Raw genomic sequence first — 21,040 nt, 5'->3', positions numbered from 1 at the left:
CAGGAAGGGTTCCTCTCCAAGGTGACCTTACCTTCACCCTGGGCTGGGAAGGGGAAGCTGGGGGGAGCAGAGTGAATGTAATGCTGCCAGAGATAGATCCCATCCCTCCTCTGGAGGCTTGGGGGTGTCTCCTGAACTTGTGAATCAAGCTCTAGTGATGCTGGGAGTGAGGGCCTCCTTAAATTTTGTCCCTTACACCCTTCACTGGCTGCTGGTGGATGAAGGGGGCTGGCACTCTGCTTGACACACCTTTTTGCTCTTGACCCTGGCAGGGACCACAGCCTGGCTGGTACTTACCTTGGGAGAAGCCCCAAGGTCCTTCCTATCTTATAAGCCCGTGTTTTTCCCAAATGGTCTTTAGCATGAACAGGGCACTATCGGACCCCAGAACATGCTGCAGGAAAGAACCAAGCCTTCCCTATACCTTCCCATCGCCCCCAGGCATGGGCCTCCTTCCCCCCTCCCCGCTTAGGCTGGCGGCTGGTACCAAGTGCCCACCTGGGCCTCTTGAAAGGCCAGAAGGTGTGGGTCCAGAATGTGCTGAGGGGTTCATGCAGAGCTGGCCACGGGCCTGGCCTCTCGTGGCCAGGAGCCCCCAAGGCAGCGGTGGCCAGGGGTGGTGGCTCCTGCTTCCCTCCGCAGGCGCCCCAGGCCCTCAAACCCGAGCCCACCCCCAACGTGCCTACCTCACGCCGTCCTCCCAGGAGGAAGAGAAAAAGGAAAATTCAATTACCGGTACCTTTTCTTTCAGCCTCCGCCGCAGCCTGTCTTTGGAAGACTGGAGCAGGGTAATTTTGGGCCGCTCCCCGATGCGCTCGGGGATAATACTGTCTTTACGCTTTGTCTCGGCCTCTGGGGCTCCTGGCTGCTGCGGGGGCAGCCTTTCAGAAGCCACTGGGGCCGGGCCATCGGGGCTGCGGGGGGGCTCGAGGCCACTGTGCCCGGCGTCCCCCAGGGCATCCTCAAGTTTGGGGCTCTCCATGGTCAAGGTCTCTTTGGCATTGCGGTGGGCGCCTGCCTCCCCCCTGTCGCTGGGTGGGTGCTTCATGTTGCTGTGGTGCCAGCGCCGGTTCTGGCTGTAGCCGTGATGGGTGGGCCTCCCTGAGGGGTGGGGCGCTGAGCCCCCCTGGTAAGATTTCTGATGGTCCCTGTTGTGTTTGGCACTGCCCGGCTGGTGGTCACCGTGCTGTTGGGGCTTGTTCCCTCCTGGAGGTCTCTGCTGCCGTCTGAAAACCAAAGAGGAAAGACAGGGAGGGTCACTGGGTGGGCTCCTCAGGGGCCCTATGTCCAAACACTGTAAGAGGAATTCACCTAGTTGCTCGTTTATTTAGTCTTTCAACACCCCTAGTGAGTGCCTCCTGTGTGCCAGGCTCTGTGACAGGGCCTGGGGATACAGTAGAGAATGAGACGACAGGTTCCTGAGATCACAGAGGATTTAAGTCCATCCTTGACTTAAGTGTTTTATACCTCTACTAGAATATGCATTAACACATGAATAAAATTAAAATAATACAATATGCAGTGAACCCTCCTAACTTTGTGTCTGCAGCCACTCTATGTCCTCTTAAAACAACTGTTACCATTTCACGCATCTTCCAAACATATCTAATGCATGTTCCAGCAAAAATACATATTCAGATCTGTATCCGATATTAACTATACTGTTAATGACTTTTTTAAGTCCTCACCTGAGGACATGCTTAGAGAAAGGGAGAAAGAGAGAGAGAGAAAGAGAGAGAGAGAGAAACACCCATCAGTTGCCTTCACTGGGGATAGAATCTGCAACCCAAGTATGTGCCCTGACCGGGTATCGAACCGGTAAATTTTCAGTGCACAGGACGACACTGAACCAACCGAGACACTCCAGCAGGGCTCTTGTTAATGTTTCAAGAGCCTTTTTACCATAATGGCTCTTGAAAAGCTATGTCATTTAAACCACTTTTTTTTTTTTTTTTTGCTACGGTGACGTTTTCAACCCCAGACCCAATAACAAAATATACTATAAGAAGTTAAGAGCTGAATTGTGTTCCTCCCACCCCAATTTATGTGTTGAAGCCCCAACCCCTCAGAACCTCAGGAAGTGACTATATTTGGAGACAAGACCTTTATAAAGGTGATTAAGTTAAAATGAGGCATTAGGGTGGAGCCCGATCCAATATGACTGTTGTCTCTATAAGAAGAGATAAGGTCAGATGCGCTCATGCACAGAATGACCATAAGAGGACACAGCAAGGTGGCCATCTGCAAGCCAGGGAGAGAGGCCTCAGGAGAAAGCACACCTGCTGACACCCTGATCTTGGACCTCCAGCCCCCATAAATGGGAGAAAATAAATTTCTGTTGTTTGGCGACCCAGTCCGTGGTATATTATTATGGCAACCCAAGCTGATGAATACAGAAGTGATATTTAGCATAATGGTTTTAGGCAAAGACAGGCTCACTGATTTACTTGACACAACGCTTTCTAAGCAGAGCATATCATATGGAACAACTCTGAGGTGTGCACTATGGGACAAACCAAATATTTTGATTTGTGGATTGCAGGCAAGCAAGGTGTGTGTGGGGGGGCATTCTGACGACCCTTCGTCTTGTGCACAAGGAATCTTCTGCCACTGGAAGCCCTCTGTGTCCCATCTCTATTCCACCCTCACGGTGTTTTCTGTGCCATGGCTGTATTTGAGTGCAACTGGAGAACAAGATAACCATGAGCCCCTCCAAAGTTGTAAAGTCAGAGAAGAAAGTTTGCAGAAAGTAGACTACCTTCTAAAAAATGAGGCCCACAGTGTCAGTCTCTGTGACCCATCTTTTTGGTGGGTACAATAGAGCTTCCTTGCATTGCATTTTATGAATGAATCATTTATTTTCTTTCAAATTATTACTGATATAAACTCAATTTGAACGCTCATTTGATAATTTTGTGTCTGTAACAATTTAGGCATATCTTAGGTTGGAGTTAAACATATCATTTTCCCATTAAAATGAATGAACACACTTTTTTTTTTTAAAAAAAGCTTTCCCTAAGTGGCAGGGTTTTCAGGGGAACTTAGTTGTTAAGTGAGAGACAGGTATATGGTGCTCATTCTGTTTCCACACAAATGGTAACTTACAATACATTGTATGTAGTAGTCCCCCCCCTTATCAGCAAGACCCCTTGTGGCTGCCTGAACCCTATATATACTATTCCCCCTCCCCATACATGCAACCTTTTCACTTCACGGCTTCTCTATGGCATATCCAAATTGCCAGTAGCAGTACTCTTGCACTTTGGGTTCGTTATTAAGAAAAATAAAGCTTACCTGAACACAAGCACTGTGAATACCATGGCAGTCGATCTGATAGCCAAGGTGGCTACTAAGTGACTAAGTGGTGGGGGGCATATACAGTGTGGAGATGCTGGACAAAGGGATGATTCACGTCCAGGGTAGGATGGAGTGGTATGCTACTCGGATTGGTGTGCAATTTAAAACTTATAAATTGTTTATTTCTGGAATTTTTAATTTATATTTTCTGATCAAGGTTGACCATGGGTAACTGAGACCGTGGAAAGTGAAACCGTGGATAAGGGGGATTACTGTATTAGAAGTAGAAACCTGTATGTCTCTGGGTGGAAATTTGTAACAAGGGCCTCTAAAACATGCAAACTACTGGGCCTTGCAACTCCACTTGTGGCAATTTACAAAGGAAATAATCGAAGATGCGCACAGGGATGTAAGTATAAGGATGTTCACAACAGCAAGGTTTGTAACAGCAAAAACCAATGTGGAGCAATGAAGAACATGGTGAAAGTTCCCTCCTGATGGAAGAAAGCACGTGTTGTAATGTGTGCAGCATGGTGCTATTTTTTAAGGCAAGCATTTATATGCATAAAAAATTCTGGAAGGATACACACCAAAATGTTAACAGTGGTTTTTTGAAATGAACATGAATTAATTTTTCTAAGCTTTGTATTGTGAGGTCACTATGGATTCACAAACAGTTGTAAGAAATATGGCAGAGAGATCTTTTGTATCCTTTACCCAGTTTCCTTCCATTGGTAACATCTTGCAAAACTATAGTACAGGATTTTGACACGGATACAAGTCAAGATACAGAACATTTCCATCACCCCAAAGATTCTACATATCCCCATTTGATGGTCACACTCACTTCCCTCCCACTACCTCCTCCTTAGCCCCTGGGAACAACTAATCTAGTTTCCACTTCTACAACGTTGTCATCTCAAGAATGTTACATAAATGGAATCACACAGTACGTAACCCATTGGGATGGACTTGTTTCACTCAGCATAATTCCTGTAGATTCATCCAGGCGGTTGTGTGTATCAACAGTTCATCCCTTTTCCCTGGTGACTAGTATTCCAGAGTGTGGATGTACAAGTGAGTTTAACCATTTACACACTGAAGGACATTTGGTTGTTCCCGGTTATAGGCTGCTATGCACAAAGCTGCTAGGAACACTTGTGTACAGGTTTTTGTGTGGACACAGTTTTTATTTCTCTGGAATAAATGCCTGGGAGCACTATTCCTGGGCTATAGGATAGTGGTATATTTAGTTTTTTATGAAACTGTCGAACTGTTTTCCAGAGAGGCTGTACCATTGTATATTCCCATCAGCAATGCATGAGAAGTTTCCAGGCATTATTTCTTTGGGTAATTTTTCAGCCCCACCCTTTTTCTTGTCTACTTTCTAGATTCTAAGGACACGTGAAGGTCAGTGCATTCGTTTTCCGTCTATTTTCTCTCTGTGGCTCAGACCGGATCATTTCTATTGTTCTATCTTCCAGTACGACAGCTCTTTCCTTTGTTCCCTCCGTTCTGCTGTTGAGCCGATCTATTGTTTTTAACTTAACTGTTAAGTTTTCGTTTGGTTCTTTGTAATATCTTCTATTTCTTTGCCAAGATCTATTTTTCATTTGTTTCGAGTGTATTTCTAATTGTTCTTTGTAGCATTTTTTATGTTGGCTGCCTTAAAATCTTAGATAATTCTAACATTTCTGTCATCTCAGTATTGACATCTACTGTCTTTTTTCATTCAACTGAGATTTTTCTGGGTTTTGGTATGACAAGAGTTTTCTCAGTTGAAACCTGGACAGTTGAGGTATCAGTTATACCTAAAGGGCTGCAGTGCCTTGTGGCTGCCAGGTGGGGAGTAGGGGTCAGGTTCCCCACTGCCCCACACTGACCCGGGTGCCTTATCGCACCCTGGGAGGAGGGTGGAATCTCGGCCCCTCACCTGGCCTTTGGGGTCAGTATTTTCTGGGGCATTCGCCTGGAGTAGAGCAGAGAACCTAAGAGATTAAGAGTCTCCTGTCTTGTGAGGCTGCCCCTTTCCTGGTTCTTCGGCTAGAGAGGGCAGGTTTCTGTTGGGCTTTTTGGGTCTGCCTGCGCTTATTGGCACTTTGGGTTGCCAGCTTCTTTAGCTCCAAGTCTAGGATCTATGAGGTCAAGAAGAAAACTCAAGCAAGTCACCACCGTGTCACTCTTCAGGTGCCACGGGCCCCAGTCTGCCTTCTCTCTACCTTCCGGAGTCCTCTTACGTTTGTTTTTATATATGATGTCTAGGGGGTTTAGTTGTCTGTATTACTTCATTCATTTAAGAGTCATTAGAGAAGCATTTACAGCAGCCTGGTATGTTGAGCTGAGCGTGAGGCCTGCATGGTATCTTCATCCTTGCCTGGGTGCCATCTCAGTGGGCCTAATGTTAAAGTTCTGGAAGATGGTCAGTTTGCATTGACAGCAGGGGAGGGTCACCAGCGTGGACACCCAGGGGAGAGCTGGGCCCCATCAGCAAAGTGAGTCACCGAGTCAGGCTTCTCCCAGGGATCACCAACTGGCCAGGAAAGAAGTTCCATGGCCTGCCAACTCCCCAGGGTGCCGTGTGCCTGCGACTGTAGTGAATTCTCCCTACTTTTATTTTTCATTACTTTCAACTAATTGGCCCTATCTCCTTCCACTCTCTTTGTTCTTTGCGTGTGAGTAATCTTTAAGCCCCGAGAAGAACTTTGGAAATTCCCTGGCAGATAATGCTGGAGTCACACAACTTCTGTCACCCTTATTTAGAATTTTTGTGGTGCCTGCAGCTCTGGCCCAAGGATGCCCCCAGAGAATGGCTGACCAAGCCCTTCCCAGCATTTGTCTTGAAACTGTCTGGTTTCCCAGTTACCATATCAGGGATTTCCCTTCCTTTGCCCTAAATCCGCCCCCTCCCCCAACCAAACCAAACCAAACTCCCTTCTACCTGGAGGAAGAAGGGGTCATTTCTACACAGCTGGGGTCAGGGTGGGGTTTGTGTATCAAAGGCACAGAAAAAATTCAGCTAGGTCTTTGCAGAGCTTCTGCTATTTCTTCCTGGAAAGAATTTTTTCTGCCAGCAGTGGTGGTGGTGGTGGGGGCACTAGAATTCCATGTCCTCCTAGTTCAAAAGCCTGGGGCCAGTCAGCCCTGTCAACACAGCAAAGACAAGAGTGCCCGGTTGCTGGGTCTTCTCAGGCTCACTCTGTCTGGTGGCAGCTCCTTTGCACATGTGGAGTGATGTCCGTGGCTGGGAGGGGAGGCCTGGGAGTCCACCCTCAAGCGTCCCCTCCTAAGGCAGGCAAGACTGATGGAGTCAAACAGGAGAAGGCTGATATGGTGCTGGATGGGATATAAGATTGGCTATGTGGCCCCTGGAGGGCACAAAACCTCTTCTGCCTTTTCCTTCTTCCTGCTCGAGGCCCTGCTTCGTTCTCTGTGTGCAGGTGGGTCAAGACTTTCTTCCCATTTCACAGATAAGCCAAGTGAGGCTCAGTAAGGTGAAGTCCCACACTAGAGGGCCTTGTGGAGGCTCTCAGAAGTGTGCCCAGTCTGTCAGCTCATCACAGCACCCAGGGCCCACCTCCTGTCTCTCCCCATCCGCTCTCAGATCCAGCCCTCTTGGGAGAGAAAGACTGAATTATAATTGAGACCTGCTGTGGTGACAGCCCCACGAGGCCCACGTCTTGACCTAGGAAAGGGCTCTGAAGGCCTGACCCATTGGAACAAACTTGGGGCTGGGCCTTGGTCCCTAACAATGGAGACTCAGGCTCCCCTGCTCTGGCCATTAACAAATATTTGTCAGCAGTTGCTGGCCGAGCAGGCCAAAACCAGCTCCTCTCTCTTCTGTGTTTGCTGGCCCTGGGTTTCGTCGATACCTCCCTCCACGGTCCAGCTGGCTGCTCACCATGAAACCTGTGGGTTTGGCTGGGCTGGGGATAGGCTGCTCTTGCTCCTAGCAGCCAGGCAGGGAAGGCACGCTTGGTGTTGGATACACGGACGTGTGGACCCAGCTTTTGGAGAGACACGAGACATGCAGTTCTGCAGCCCTACAAGCAAAGAAGGGGGGTGGGAAGCCAGCTCCCTGCCCACTTATTATGCTCTGATCTCTCCGGGGAAGCTTTCTCTGGTGGCGGTGGTGGGGAGGAGCGGCTTAGCAGATAAGATTAATATTCCATTTGTGCTACTGGTAACACCTGCTGTTAGGGAAATACTGCTTATTTTTTGAGAATGGAAATTGTCAGTACGTTGTTGCCATCACTCATTTAGTTGATTCTTCTTTGGGTTCTGAAATCAGATGTTTTGTTTCATTCTAAGATTTCTCTCTTTTATTAAAAAAAATATCCTCCAAACACGACAGCTGCATTTTAGGAGGTGGGTGTTGGGAGAGTAACTTCAGATTTTGTTTTAAAAAATGATTTTAACAGCAGCCCAAATGCAGACAAACATCCCTCTGTTCATTTTTCATTTCCTAATTGTTCCAAACTAGATATTCTGAGGGCCACTGACTTATTACGGTGCCCTCAATGTCAGACACTTTACCACATAATTTGTAGGTCTGCTTAAAATTTTCTGAAAGCAAAATTCCTAGGGCCAGTGGTTTTAAAACTATTCATGGGTTCATGTTTCTTGCCTTCAGGAAAAGTGATGACTGCTTATTCTGGAGCTTAGGCGCCTCCGTTCCTGCCACCTACACACCCCCCACATGGGTCCCACCTTCCCTGCCCCAGCCACCCGGAGAAAGCAAGAGCTGAGGTGAGACTGAGGCTCAGGTAGGGGGCGGTGCTGCTGAGCTTAGTGTCAGCATGTGGGGCCTGGAAATAAAAGCTGCCCATCTCACACACCCGTCCCAGTCTGCAGAAGGACTGTGAAGCTTAATGAGGGAAGGCATAGGGGAGAATTATTTCCCTCTTCAGGGAGTCAACAAAGGGGATCATGACATAGGCTTACCTAAGGTACAAGGATCAGAGCAGCCTATGTTAACTGAGCATCTACTATGCACTTGGGGGTGAATTAGATGACGGAAATCCACTGAGTCTGTTCTGCAGGACACTTACTCCTTGTCAGGCCTGGGAGACTGCAGCCAGCTCAGAGCCTGGCTCGGCCACTCGCAGCTACATAGCTCAGGGTGATTCTGCCTCACTGTTGCCTCTGTTCCCAGCTATGTTGATCCCTACCTCAGAGTGACAGCATGACAGTTTTATAAATGGGAAAGCAAAGGTTCAGAGAGGCTGCTTCGTTCCCCTGGGGTTGCCCAGCTAGTTAGCAGCAAGCCTGTCCGGAACTCCAATCTATGTTTCCACACTAAGGGGCTGCCTGAAAGACTCTAAGACTGGATTTAACAATTGTCTGGGGTCTCAGGGCTCTCTGGGGCACTGAGGGCATCCCTACAAAGCTTTGACAACTGAACCACCCTGTCATTGCCAGGGCATCATCAACATCAGTGCTGTACAACTGAGCTTTCTGGATGCTAGGCCCACTCCCCGCACTGGGGTCTTGGGACAATGCCATGAGGAGAGTACCATGTGTTTCAGGGAACCTCCTGCTGCCCCAGATGGTCAGCCAAGCTTTAGACTTTCCCACTCCAACAGACTGTGGGACTCTCCTTTCACCCAGAGTCGGGCAGGAAAAATCATTCAAGACTGGGGTGTCTGCCAGCCAAGGCAAAAGTTCATGCAAGAAGTTCACTATTTCACTGAATGGTTGAAAGTTTTAGAAACCAGATGTTTACCTGGCCAAAGGGATGCTCTGGAATGGAAATGAGAGGGTCTGAGCGGTACTTCTGTGCCCTGAAGACAGAGAAAAGACTTTTCTCAGCAACTACAGAATGTATGAACCAATGAATGACGAATGACAGGGGAAAGACTGGTTCAGTTATTGCTTCTGCTCTGCCTGGAGGTTAATCAGGTGTCAATGGGCTTGCCCAAGGCAATATGCTCTTGGAACACTCCAAGGGAAGTTGGGGGTGGGGGAGTGAATAAGCGTATAACTGCCCTAAGGAGTCTCTTAACATCTCTCTTAATCCCATCCAGGTTTCAAGGCCCAGATCTGCTCCGGAGCCTCCCCAGCCCTCAGGACACCCCTCCTTCTCTCCAGACTCCTAATGTGACTCCCTAGTCTCTGTCACCAGACCAACATTGTGTGTTCCCCCCACATGCACTTAAAAGCATCTGCTTCAATGAGATGAGGTAGAACCTTCTCTAAATCTCCCTCGAGGTCTGGCATGGGATTGGGCCTCAAAATATGCCAGGCCCTAGGGACACAGCCCTGACTCAGACACAGGGCTATGCCCTCATGGAGCTTAGAATCCATGTAAAGAGACAGATGCTAATCCATTAATCACAGAAACTGTATCTGGCTACAACCAGGGACAAATTCACAAAGAAAAAGAAACAAAGCAGCATGGGGGGGGGGGTCTGTTCTAGTTTAGTCTGGAGGCAGGATCAGCCACTTAATTTGTGGGACCCTGTGTAAAATACAATGTGGGTTTCTTGTTTAAATACTATTACAAATTCCAGGACAGCCACAGTAGAGCATTAAACCAAGAGTGGCCCTTCTGAACGTGGGTCCCTGTGTCACTGCACATAGAGCACACCCATGGCACCAGCCCTGGCCAGAGGGCTGCCGTGTGGAATAGGACCGGACCTGAAATCACAAGGGATAAAGCATGCTAACATGTATGAAGCACTACCCATGTGCCAGGCACAGCTTTCATTTAGCCCTAAGAGGGAGAGAATATTGTAAACCCCGTTTTATAGAGAGATCACTGAAGCACAGAAAGGGTAGGCACTTGCCCAAGGCCACACAGCTTGCAAGAGGCAGAGCTTGGATTTGAATTAACTATCTGGCCTTAAAATGTGTCCTTAACCACTACACTTTCTTGCCTCACAATTTTTGAGGCCTGTTCCAGCATCCTGAGGACCTGGGGCAGCCTGCATACCACTGAAATCCAAATTCAGAGGACCCTAGGCCTTGGCCAAAGCCCGTGGGGGAAGGGGCTGTGGGCTGGCAGCATGGGCTAGATCTGCAGAAGCAAAGGCCAAAGGCTGAGCTGAGGGCACTGGGACCGGGGAAGCTGACCCGTGGGAGGGGAAAGCCTGGGAGGGCTCTGGACGGGAGCTCTGCCTCGAGGTTTGGAAATCCGGTCTTCCAGCCTTGGCTCCACTGCGTCTGGGGAAAACCACAGAACCACGTGTGGCCCTTGGGTTTCCATTCGTGCTGGGAACAATGCTTTCCTCACCACAGCCTGCCAGTTTCTGTGGCTGGGGCTAGGGGTGGGGTTGAGTTTTCGGGTGGCCCTCTGGCTTTGCTGCTGCACCCTGGGGGAGGAGAGGAGGAGCTGAAGGCCCTGGCTACCTTCTTTCTTCCATGGGAAAACGGCCTTCTTTGGGGTATCAGATGGGGCTCAGTCTCACTCAACTGCTGAGGCATTTTGAAGGCCCTCCTCTTGACCCCAGGGACAAAGCCAGGGCTCTTGGCCCACCTTGCCCAGCACTGATTTGCTGGGCGGCTTTGGCAAACCACCCAACTCCCCAAGTCTCAGTATTCCCACCTGCAGAATGGGAATACCAAGTCCCCACTCAATGTGTTCCTGTAGGTGGGGTCCCACATTCTCTGCATTCCTGCCAGGGTCACAAGGCTGGTCTGAAGTTACAATACAATCAAGCCCTGGAGAGCCTTTGGGGAACAAAGGCACATTACAAATACGAGGTATTATTTTTGTTCCAGTGTAATCAGGCATTCCAAGAATCCCTGGCCTCATACGTTCAGAGGCAGCGTGATGTCATGGGAAGAGCACGCGGCTGCCCCAGCAGAGAGTTTCCAGGGGAAGGCCCTCGCCCTTCCACCTGGCCCAGCCAAGCCTTGCCGTCTCAGAGGTTTGGCCTGTGGACCCTCAGTGCAGCCTGCTGGCAAGTCCAGGCAGGGCGCTCTGAGCTACGTGTCCACCAGGGTGCTCTCTGAGGCTGGTGGCCACAGCCATGGATGCAGGTCAGTCTCAACTGGGATGCTGGATTTTCCAGCTCTTACTACCTGCAGCTAAATTGAGCCAGTCACGGAATCAACACCGGGAAGCAAAATCTCACTATGCTACCTTTTTGGAGTCTCAAGATTCTGCCAGCTCCCACCCACTTTTCCTGAAGAACTGAGGACGCCCAGCTATGGGTGCGAATTTCCCCCACTGTGTGGACTCCCACAGCTCCTCACTGCCTAGAATACAGAAGGTGCTCAGCACAAACTACCAGGGTATTTACCAAGAGGCAACACACTGCCATGGTTCCAAGCACAGACTTAGGAGCTAGACCACTAGAGTTCTACACTTCTGGCTGAGCAACATTGGGCAAGTTCTTTAATTTCTCTGGAACTTAGCTTCTTCATCTGTAAAATGGGGACAAATGGAGTACCCATTTCATAGGGCTCTCGTGCATTTTAAAGGAGTTGGTGTGAACGTTATTTTAGTATTTGGTTGTAATAATATTACATTCTGGGTTTTCTAAACAATATAGGATAAATCCATCAGCTATTCAGAGAGAGTGATGAGCATTAGCGCACCCATAGCGCAGGTGGGAGAACTGAGGCTGTTGGGGGGGGGGGGGCAGTGTCAGGCTATTTCAAGTGTTAGGAGTCAAGGAAGAAATCCCAGGATGCCCAGCTTCTGGCTTCTGCTCTCCTTTTGGCCTCTAAGGGCTGCCTTTTGGACAGTTTCTTACCATGAAAGTCTCCACTGCCAAATACGCACTACCATCATCCCAAGGGAAATACTGCCCAAGGGGTTCCTACAGGTGTGAGGGCCACCTCCAGTGACTTCCTTTACCCCCAGCCTAAAGCCGGGCTATCAGTGCCCACCACAGCTGGCCAGGGAGGCTTTGCTAGCCTCACTTTATCTCACTTACTCCGTGTGCTGACTTCAGAGGTCCACTCAGGAACCAGCCCTACTCATTACCTATTTGAATCTTACCATCTCCTTGCAGTGGAACAGCCCTCAAACTGGAACAGGTAGGAATAAGAGGAAGGGGGATGGAGAGGGAACCCCCTGAAAGTTTTGAATCCCAGGTGTGCCCAACTGTTGAGCCCTTCTGAACTATGGGGGAAGGAAGGCCAGAGAGCAGCCTGAGCTCACCTAATGGAGGACCTTCCTCACAGGGGGAGCTGCCCTACAATGGAGGGGGCTGTCTGGGAAAGTGGTGAGCTCCCTGTCATTGGAAGTGTCTAATCACTGACCAACAGTTAGTTCTGGAGACCTCCTATGCCTAACCTGCCCATTCTGCAATTGGTGCCTCCTCCAGGAAGCCCCCCTGGGTCTCAGAAGTCCTCCCAGGAGTTCTCACCTGGAGAGGCAGCATGATGCAGTCAGTGACAACTTGGGAACCTGACACACCTAGGTTCATTACCTGGTTTTGTCCACGTCTAGCTGGATGGTCTTGGACAAGTTGCCTAAGTTCTCTGCTCCTCAGTTGTTTTATCAATCAAATGGGCCTCATGACTGAAAAAGGTGAGGGGTAGAGCTGAAAGGGTTGAGCCCAAGGCTCACCTTGCCCACTCATACCTCTGCCTTGGCTGGCGCTGAGGGACTCTTGGAAAACTGAAGGAAAGATGGCTCCATTTTGGGAAGCAGAGTGCGCAGGGCAGTCCCTGAGCTGGTTCAGCTTTGTGGGCCGCAAAGCAGCGCTGATCTTCCAAGCTCTCCGGGGAAATGCTGCCGGCTGCCCGGCCGCATCAGTCCATCAGCCGTCACATCCTGGCCACCCTCCTGGGACAGCCTCCTCCCTCACAACTTCATTACTGACAGGTTTGCTCTGTCCCCGAAGGGCCATTTTTCCATCCCGGGAAGGAGAGGAAATGTGAAATGGAGTTAGCTGGAGTAGGGCCTCCCTCGGGCCCCATTTTTCAGCCAGGGCTGGTGGAACTGACAAGTCCACGGCGAGACGTTATGGCAGATGGAGAGCCACTCGACAGCTTCATGCACATCACCGGCCCAGCCCGCCCGCTGCCTCGGGACACGGCTGCCCAGCAGGTGGGCTCCTGGGCTGGAATCTCTCAAAGCACAAGGGACACTGTAGCAGAGTGCTGGCAGCCTTCACGTTACACACCGATCGCCTACGAGTCGGTATTTATTCAGGGACGGTCAGACAGGTGACGAGGACCTGCTCTTCTTAGCTCCCAAATGCTTGCGTCCCGAGGCTTAGAGTAGTGAGTTTAAAATCAACCAGAGACTCTTTCTAACAGTGGAATGACAACTAGTAAAACTGGAAGAAATGGCAGAATTAGAAAATCATTTGGCAACTATCATCATAATAATTGTTTCAAGCAAGAGACGTCAATGGAAGCCAGTGGGTGAAAGTTGGAGGAAAACAGAATATTGGCAGAGTCTCAAAGTATCTCCCCACAAGTTATTTCTTAATTACTAAGGGAAATCTCATAACTTTACAGTGGAGAATCTTGGCAGACACTGCCTTAACCAAGTAATCACAGTTAACATCACCAGTCATGAGACGAAAAAACAGCCCGACTCCTGGTAGGATGCACAGAGAAGGGCACATCACCACCAAACGCATTCAACCTGAGTCTCATCATGAGGAAAAACCAGAGAAACCCAAATGGCAGGACCTTCTCCAAAAATAACTGGTCATTCTTATAGAAAGTCAATGTTATGAAATACAAAGACTTGGGAACTGTCCCCAGATGAAAAGAAACTAAAGACACATGACGACTGAATGGAACCCATGGTCTAGGATCCCTGGAGTAACAGAAGGACTGTAGAGTAGATAACAGTATTGTATCAATGTTACTTTCCTGGTATCGATCATTGTATTGCGGCGATGAGAACAAATGTCTTTATAAAGAAACACTGTGAAGCCTTCAGCAGTAAAAAGACATCATTTCGACAACTTACTCTCAAACAGTGCAGAAAAAAATGGATATGAGAGAGAGAAAAATAAAGCAAATGTGGTAAAAATGTTAATATTTGAGGAATCTGAGTGAAGAATATGTGGACATTCTTTGTACTATCCTTACAACTCTTCTGTGAGTCTGAAATTTGGTCAAAATAACGTTTTAAAAAATGAGTAGGATTTGGTTAGAAGGGGAGACGTGGAGAGACATTCCCGAAGAAACACCAGACTCAACAAAAGCTTGGCGGCAATTTTTCTTAGGGCATTTCCTTATGTACCAGGCAAACCAAATAATATGCGATAAAACTGACCACAGAAGGCCCTGCTTGACGAGCAGCAGGAAAAACTCCAGAGAGCCTTGACCCCTGGGGTGGCCCAGCCAGAGGTGAACACAGAGCTCACTGAACATTCATGTCCTCAAGACCCATGGGAAGTTCTCAAGGGAATTCAAACATCTGGGCACAATTTGAAGGGCAGACAAACTCCTACATCCCTGAGACACAGGCATGGGTGGACCCCATGCACACCCATCATACACAAGTCAGCTTGCCTTTTTGGATATAACTTGCAGGGCTGAGCTTCCCAACGCAAGACTCTGTTCTCCTGTGGGAGCCTGTATGGCACCCGTAGGAGACCCAATTCCTCAAGGAGTGGGATAAAGAATTTTTTTTTATTCTTATTTTACACCTGTGGAAAAAGGAGGCAGTTTAATGGGCTCGTCACAGGCTTGCGTAACTTTTTTAGATTTGAGAACTCTTGTCACAGTAATATACAGGGTGGGACAAAAGTAGGTTTACACTTGTGAGTACGTGAAACAGAGTTTATTCTTGGATTATTATGTATTAATTACTGTATTATTTTCCTTACGAACAACTGTAAACCTACTTTTGCGCCATCCTGTATCATCTTGTAAACAACCTTGGGAATTTAAAAAAATTTGCCATTTTCCATGGTATACAATAAAGAAGTTATTTTACGTAAAACATGGTTTTTAGATTGATGTTATTGGGAGCAAATTATAAGGTTCATGTTTAATATGATCTTTAATAACATCCACAAATAAAGGCAAAATTTAACCTTCTTCCACTTATCAAGTAATGCCTCCTCCTTAATTTATTGTAAATGAGTTATGAAAGCAAAACATGATTTTCTACAAAGACATTTCAAAATGACATATTACCATTACATTGTGGCTTTGGAACTAGATACACGCTAACATGTAGGCTAGAGTTTGACTATATAAGGCAGAGAAAGAAATGAAAAGCAAAAACTGATTTCCTGGCCCACTGTTTGGAATTCTTGAATTTTATGTTTGTTTGCTTTTTTTGAAATAAAAATCAACTGGCTTGTTTTAGTAATTTTCTTGCTTTGTTTCTAAATGACGAGACCCGAGAATTTTCAGGAAGCGCTTGCAATCACTTCTGCCCAAATAGCAGGGCCTGAGCGTGGAAGGTCTTGACTCCCTGCACACAGATCGGGACGCCAGCCGGGGGAGTGGGGCTCTGCAGGCACCGGCAGCTGCCCTCAGCACTCTGAGCAGATGAATGTCTGCTGGGATTCGGGCAGAGCACCGAGGGAAATGTGCAGATTTATTACCACTTGTATGTTCCTTGTGAGCCAGCCTTTTAATATCAGGGTTCTTTAATGCTTCCTGCTTTAACCAACTGTCCATTATGGGTAAAAATTAAATATTTGTCTAAGGATAAAAATAATTCCAAACTGCGTAATGGTCAAAACCACCAAAGTGGCTGAGTGATGGGCTGGCCAAGGGGCTGAGTCTTGGGGTGCTCTCTGATCGCGGTAAGCCCGGCGTTCACTCTGCCCACATGGGCGGAGTCTACACAGTGTGGTTCTAAAGGTGAAGAGAAACCACTGGTGAGTGTGTAGGGGGTGGTAATAGCCTGACTCAGGCCAGCCATGGCCTGCGTTCAAATCAGGATCCTGTCACCTCCTCACTGTGTACCCCAGGGCAAGGCTCTTATTGGTCTGTGCCTCAGTTTCCCACTTGGGAAATGGTAATAAGGGGTATTGCTAAGGTTCTGAGGATTAAACGAGCTTCACTTGGCCAGTGCCTGACCCAGAGCGAAGGCTGGGTGAGGAGCTCCTGCCACTGCTGCCATCACTTTACAGGGGAAACAGCAGCGGTGACAAGTTAGGACTTTGGGTGCAGTGCTCTCCCCTCCCCCTCATGTGAACCCCGAAGGCCTGAGCCCAGAAGACACCTCCTCTGGCATCCCCAGGGTCCCGTAGCCAGCCTGGCCTCTTCCATGGGACCTCAGGTTCGCAGCTCCACTGTGGGGAGCTTAGAAATGTTTGGATTCTACTGCTTGCCCCCGGGAGAGGCGTAAAGCCTTGAATACCCGAGGGAGGTCTGAGGGTTGTACTTCACCCTGCCTGTCCCCTCCTCCCCGAGTGTGTATACCAGCCCCCCACTCAACACATCTTCTCTTGGGTCTCAGCTGCTCAAGTCTACCCCTTTGGGAACCGTCCTGATCACCCAGCGCATGGTAAATGCTGTCTGTCCTTAGCATCTTTCCCTAGGGTTGACGGTCAGTATCCACATGTTTGCACCCGTGTCCACAGCTCATGCCTGCAGGGAGGCAGGACCACGTCTTGTTCTCCTGCCCCTGCCAGGCTCACTCCAGGAAGCATCGGGCTCCCCTGGAAATGGAAGTGCAGGTTCTTACTGTGGGGCTGTGGGAAGAGGTTTCTGAGCTGGGGGACGAGGAGGATTTTTGGAGGCCTGGGAGTCAGGCCTCAGGAGGCCTCGGTGCCCCAGATTCACTGGCTCTCTGCTCCCTTCCTGTGCCCAACAGGGCCCTGAAGGCAGGTGAGGGGGAGGCGATGGTGCCAGGGGGACAGAGTCTCTCGGCACAGCCCAGTAAGCCCATTCCTGTGAGGTGGGAAACCAAGGTGGGCTTCTACTGGTCCGGGTCTGGAGGGCAAATGGTGTGGTTGAGGGTAGGGTGGGGCCAGTGCTGGCAAAGGTATGGGGTTGGGCCCAGGGATGGGGGGGTTCATGCTCTCATTTCTGGTGGCACTTTAGACCCACTGAGTACCCACCGCCTGGCAATGAGCATTGAAAAAGAGGGAGGGGCAAAGTAACAGGGAACCCCAGCTAGAAAGGTGGCCACCAGGCTCCACTCCAGCTCTGTTGCTACCAGCGTCACTGGGTTACTGAAAACACCTCTCTGGGCCCCAGTTCTTTTTTATAGAAACAACAATGACTATAATAATGAATGGCACTTGACTGGCACTTTCTATGCCCAAGGCACTGTTCTAAGAATACAAATTAACCGATTCAATCATCCCCACAACTCTGTGGGGTAGGCAGCAACATAATTACCCTCATTTTTAAAGCTGAAGGAACAGGCATAGGGAGGTTAAGTAATTTGCCCAGGTCACACAGCTAGAAAGCGGGCAATTGGGAGAGGCCAGGCTATTCTTCCAGACTTGGCAGAGAGGTGGGGGCTAGCAATCCATTAAGCTCTCACATTGTAATATTTCTATAACTCGTGAGTAATCTTTGAATGGTCTGTTTTTGGCTGCCCTGGGTTTCCAACTGGCCACAGTGGGAGAGAGCAGGCTGTTGAGTCCACTACCTTCTGAAGCCAGAGCTGCTCCGCTCTCTGCGGACACAAAACAGTCATGGCAGCCAAGGGCAAGGACCTCAGTAGCATGACACCCTGACTGGTGGTTATCAAACCCTTCCCACTCCTGGTCATCCTGCCACAAAAGCCATGGGGCCGGCCCAGACACCCGGCTCAGGCAGTGCGTCTGCCCTCTCAGGCACAGCAAAAAGGTTTGAACTTCAATTTAATTTTATTTATAATTATGTAAAATATTTACATGGTTCCCAAGCCAAATCTGCAAAACAAGGTCTTCAGGGATATCTGCCTTCTCCTCCTCCCATTTTTGCCCCTGGAAATAACCACTTTATTGGTTTTATGGTTTATTCATCCTTTCATTATCTTTTTAAAAAATTAAATTTATTTTTTCTTTAAGTATAGTTGGTATACAATCTTATATTGGATATATTAGTTTCAGGTGTACAATATAGTGATTTGACATTTTTATACCTTACCCCACTAATTCTAGTAATAAATCATCTCACTGTATAAACTTATCACAATATTATTAACTAAATTCCCCTTCCCTTTTCACCTATCCCCCACCCCCTCCTTTCTGGTAACCATCCCTTTGATCTCTGTTTCTCATTATTTTTAATATAATGTGAATATATATTGACAGCTGTCTCTCTCTCTCTCTTTTTTTAAATATATCTTTATTGATTTCAGAGAGAGGAAGGGAGAGGGAGAGAGAGAGACAGAAACATCAATGATGAGAGAGTCATTGATCGGTTGCCTCCTGCACACCCCTGACTGGGGATTGAGCCCAGGCACGTGCCCTGACCGGGAATCGAACCAAGATCTCCTGGATCATAGGTTGATGCTCAACCGCTGAGCCACACCGGCCAGGAGACAGTTGTCTTTTTAGGGAAAAATGATAGCATGTTACATGCCCTTTTTCCACTTTCCTTTTTTCTTTCCCAGTTAATACTATTTAAGGTCATTTATTTCTCTCTGCTGTTTATTTTAGGGATGGATGTTCCTCCTTTCCAGTACAGAGGTAACAGTCCCTGGAATTCCATGTGCAGCAGCTTACAAGAGAATGGGGTGTTCTGGGTTTTCTTCCTGTTCTGAACTTCTGGAACTCCCTGATTCTTGGTGATAGGCAGGATGGGGCCTTGCCAAATGCTATAAATATCAGGATGGGAGCTGGAGATCCAGGTTACAGTCTGGCTCTGCCAAGGTCAAGTGCTTAACCTTGGGGAGCCCCATCTTGCTGCAAAACTAGAAGCCTGGACAAGATGATGTCTCTGAGTTGTGGAGTAGATGCTGCAGGTCTCTAGGAGGAGCACGCATGGAAGATGCCCTGAACCTGTTCTTGGCAAAGCCAAGGAAGTAGCCAACCCCCTTCTTAGGGGAAAGTGATAAAGATAAGTTTCATCAAGCGACAGCCTCACACTCATCACTGGCTTCTTTGTACCCAACACAGGGTTTCTGGGTATATGCAGCCATGTGATGGCTGATGGAGACAGCTGTGAGCAGGAGGTAGGCGTGAGCATGCAAGGCAGGGGGTCAGCAGGGAGCAGCCAGCGAAGCAGGTACAGTTTTCGGGAGCTCACCGAGGCCAGTGGAGTCGGACAGCAGGTGACCAGGATGGCAGAGGGCTTTAAGGAGGAGCGAGCCCCTGAGGCCGGCTATCCCCTTCCTGCCTGAGGCTTCACCAAGTCACCTTCCCCAGGAGGGCCATCTGGAGCCCGAGGGCTCACTGGACACATTGGTGCAGGTCCAGAAAGTTTCTGAGACACGAGGGTTGCTTTTATTCTTTTTTCCATGGAGAGTATTTCAGATCTGGAGCCACCCATTCTGTATGTTTTTCCTTCTCTCCCCACATCCCCAAACACAACTCACACATATAAAGGCAAGAGGCCAGGAAATAAATATGCCAAAAAGAAAAATTACTGGAAGTGCAAGAAAGAGCAGAACTCTGAGCCGTCCCAAAGTGGCAGCCTGGGTGGAGCTGTCCACCGAGCTGCGCATCACACATTCCAGCTCCAGGGCCTCTCCCGAGCTCCATCCGCAGCCCTGACTTCCGCTGCGTGCAGCTGGAGGCAGACAGGGCCAGAAGCCCGGGGACACTGTGGGATCTGCTGAGTGGCCCAGAGCATGCCAAGAGCAGGACAGCTGGCTGCAGAGCCTGGAGGGGCACAGGCATCCATCCAACCCCCTTCACCTTCCTTCTCAGATGTGAAAGACATCATCACCACGCTCATGAACCACAGCCCCGTGGGGCCATCCAGGAAGGAACGTGGGAGGGGAATCCACTTTCTGCCCTGGCCGGGTCTTGACTCAGTGTATCTTGGAAGAAAGAAGATGAGGTCTGAACGCTCCCACCCAGGGGCGGCTTGGTAATTGCAGGTTTTCATAACACTCCGGGGAGGAAGTCGCTGCCATGGAGAAGCTGGGGAAAAGGCTTCGTGGCAACTGTTCCCAGGAACAAGGCCATCCTAACCACCAGACCACCCTGGTGTGTCCTTTCTGACTCTCTCGCTTCCCCAGACTCACAGGGTCACAAGCCCCCAACCTCCCCCAAAGCCTCCACTCTCCCTCCACAGGCAGGCAGGGGGTGTTCCTGTCTCCACCTCATCCAAGGGTGGGGCTCCCAGCGAGGACCCCAGGTGAAATGGGAGCACCTGCTCACTCACCAGCCCTAAGCACCCCTGGGTAGGAGAATGTCTCGAATTCTGATCACAACCTACTTTGACTAGGGAAACTTCATCACCAGCAAACACTCTGTAGACTCCAGTCTAAAAGGCTGAGAACTGAGCTCTGGGACTTGAGCCAAAAGTCCGAGGCTGCCTTGGACACACTAGGAAATGCAGAGTCTGTCCAGGTACCCTCTCCTGACCTCGCAGCTTCTCTCTTCCTCCAGCTTCCAATCTCATCTCCTTCTCTCCCCTGCACCGCCATCCATGTGCCATGTGCCTTCCAATCATCTGCCTTGGCACTTGCTGTCCCCTCCAGTGACGTCCTCTCCTAGCCTGGATGTCTGCATACAATGAGGTATCTTCGACCCTGGGTGGGTCTAAGCTCTTCACTGGTTTTTTAGGCCCTCGGCAAACGGCCCACCTCTCTGACATGCACTCATCTTGGACGCTGGGCAGCATCCTCTGCAGCCAGGCCAGTCTGCCTACTGTCTCTCTACACCATACCAGGCAGGTCCCACCTTGGGACCCTTACCTCTGCTCAGTCACTTTCCAGGAATGAACTTTCCCCCTATCCCCTGCCTGGCCCCAC

General features: G+C 49.2%; 1 protein-coding gene across 1 annotated transcript in view; it reads right to left on the bottom strand.

Moving 5' to 3' along the window:
* CTIF (cap binding complex dependent translation initiation factor) overlaps nt 1-21,040 on the bottom strand; it is a 221,535-nt gene that overhangs the window by 82,604 nt on the left and 117,891 nt on the right. Inside the window, exon 9 of the mRNA XM_087818617.1 lies at nt 734-1,226. Within this exon, the coding sequence (XP_087674743.1) occupies nt 734-1,226 (493 nt within the window). The remainder of the gene's footprint in view (nt 1-733; nt 1,227-21,040) is intronic.

Source organism: Miniopterus natalensis, chromosome 7 (genome assembly GCF_054644295.1).
Source record: "Miniopterus natalensis isolate mMinNat1 chromosome 7, mMinNat1.hap1, whole genome shotgun sequence".
NCBI lineage: Eukaryota > Metazoa > Chordata > Mammalia > Chiroptera > Miniopteridae > Miniopterus > Miniopterus natalensis.
This window is presented reverse-complemented; position numbering and strand designations above follow the sequence as displayed.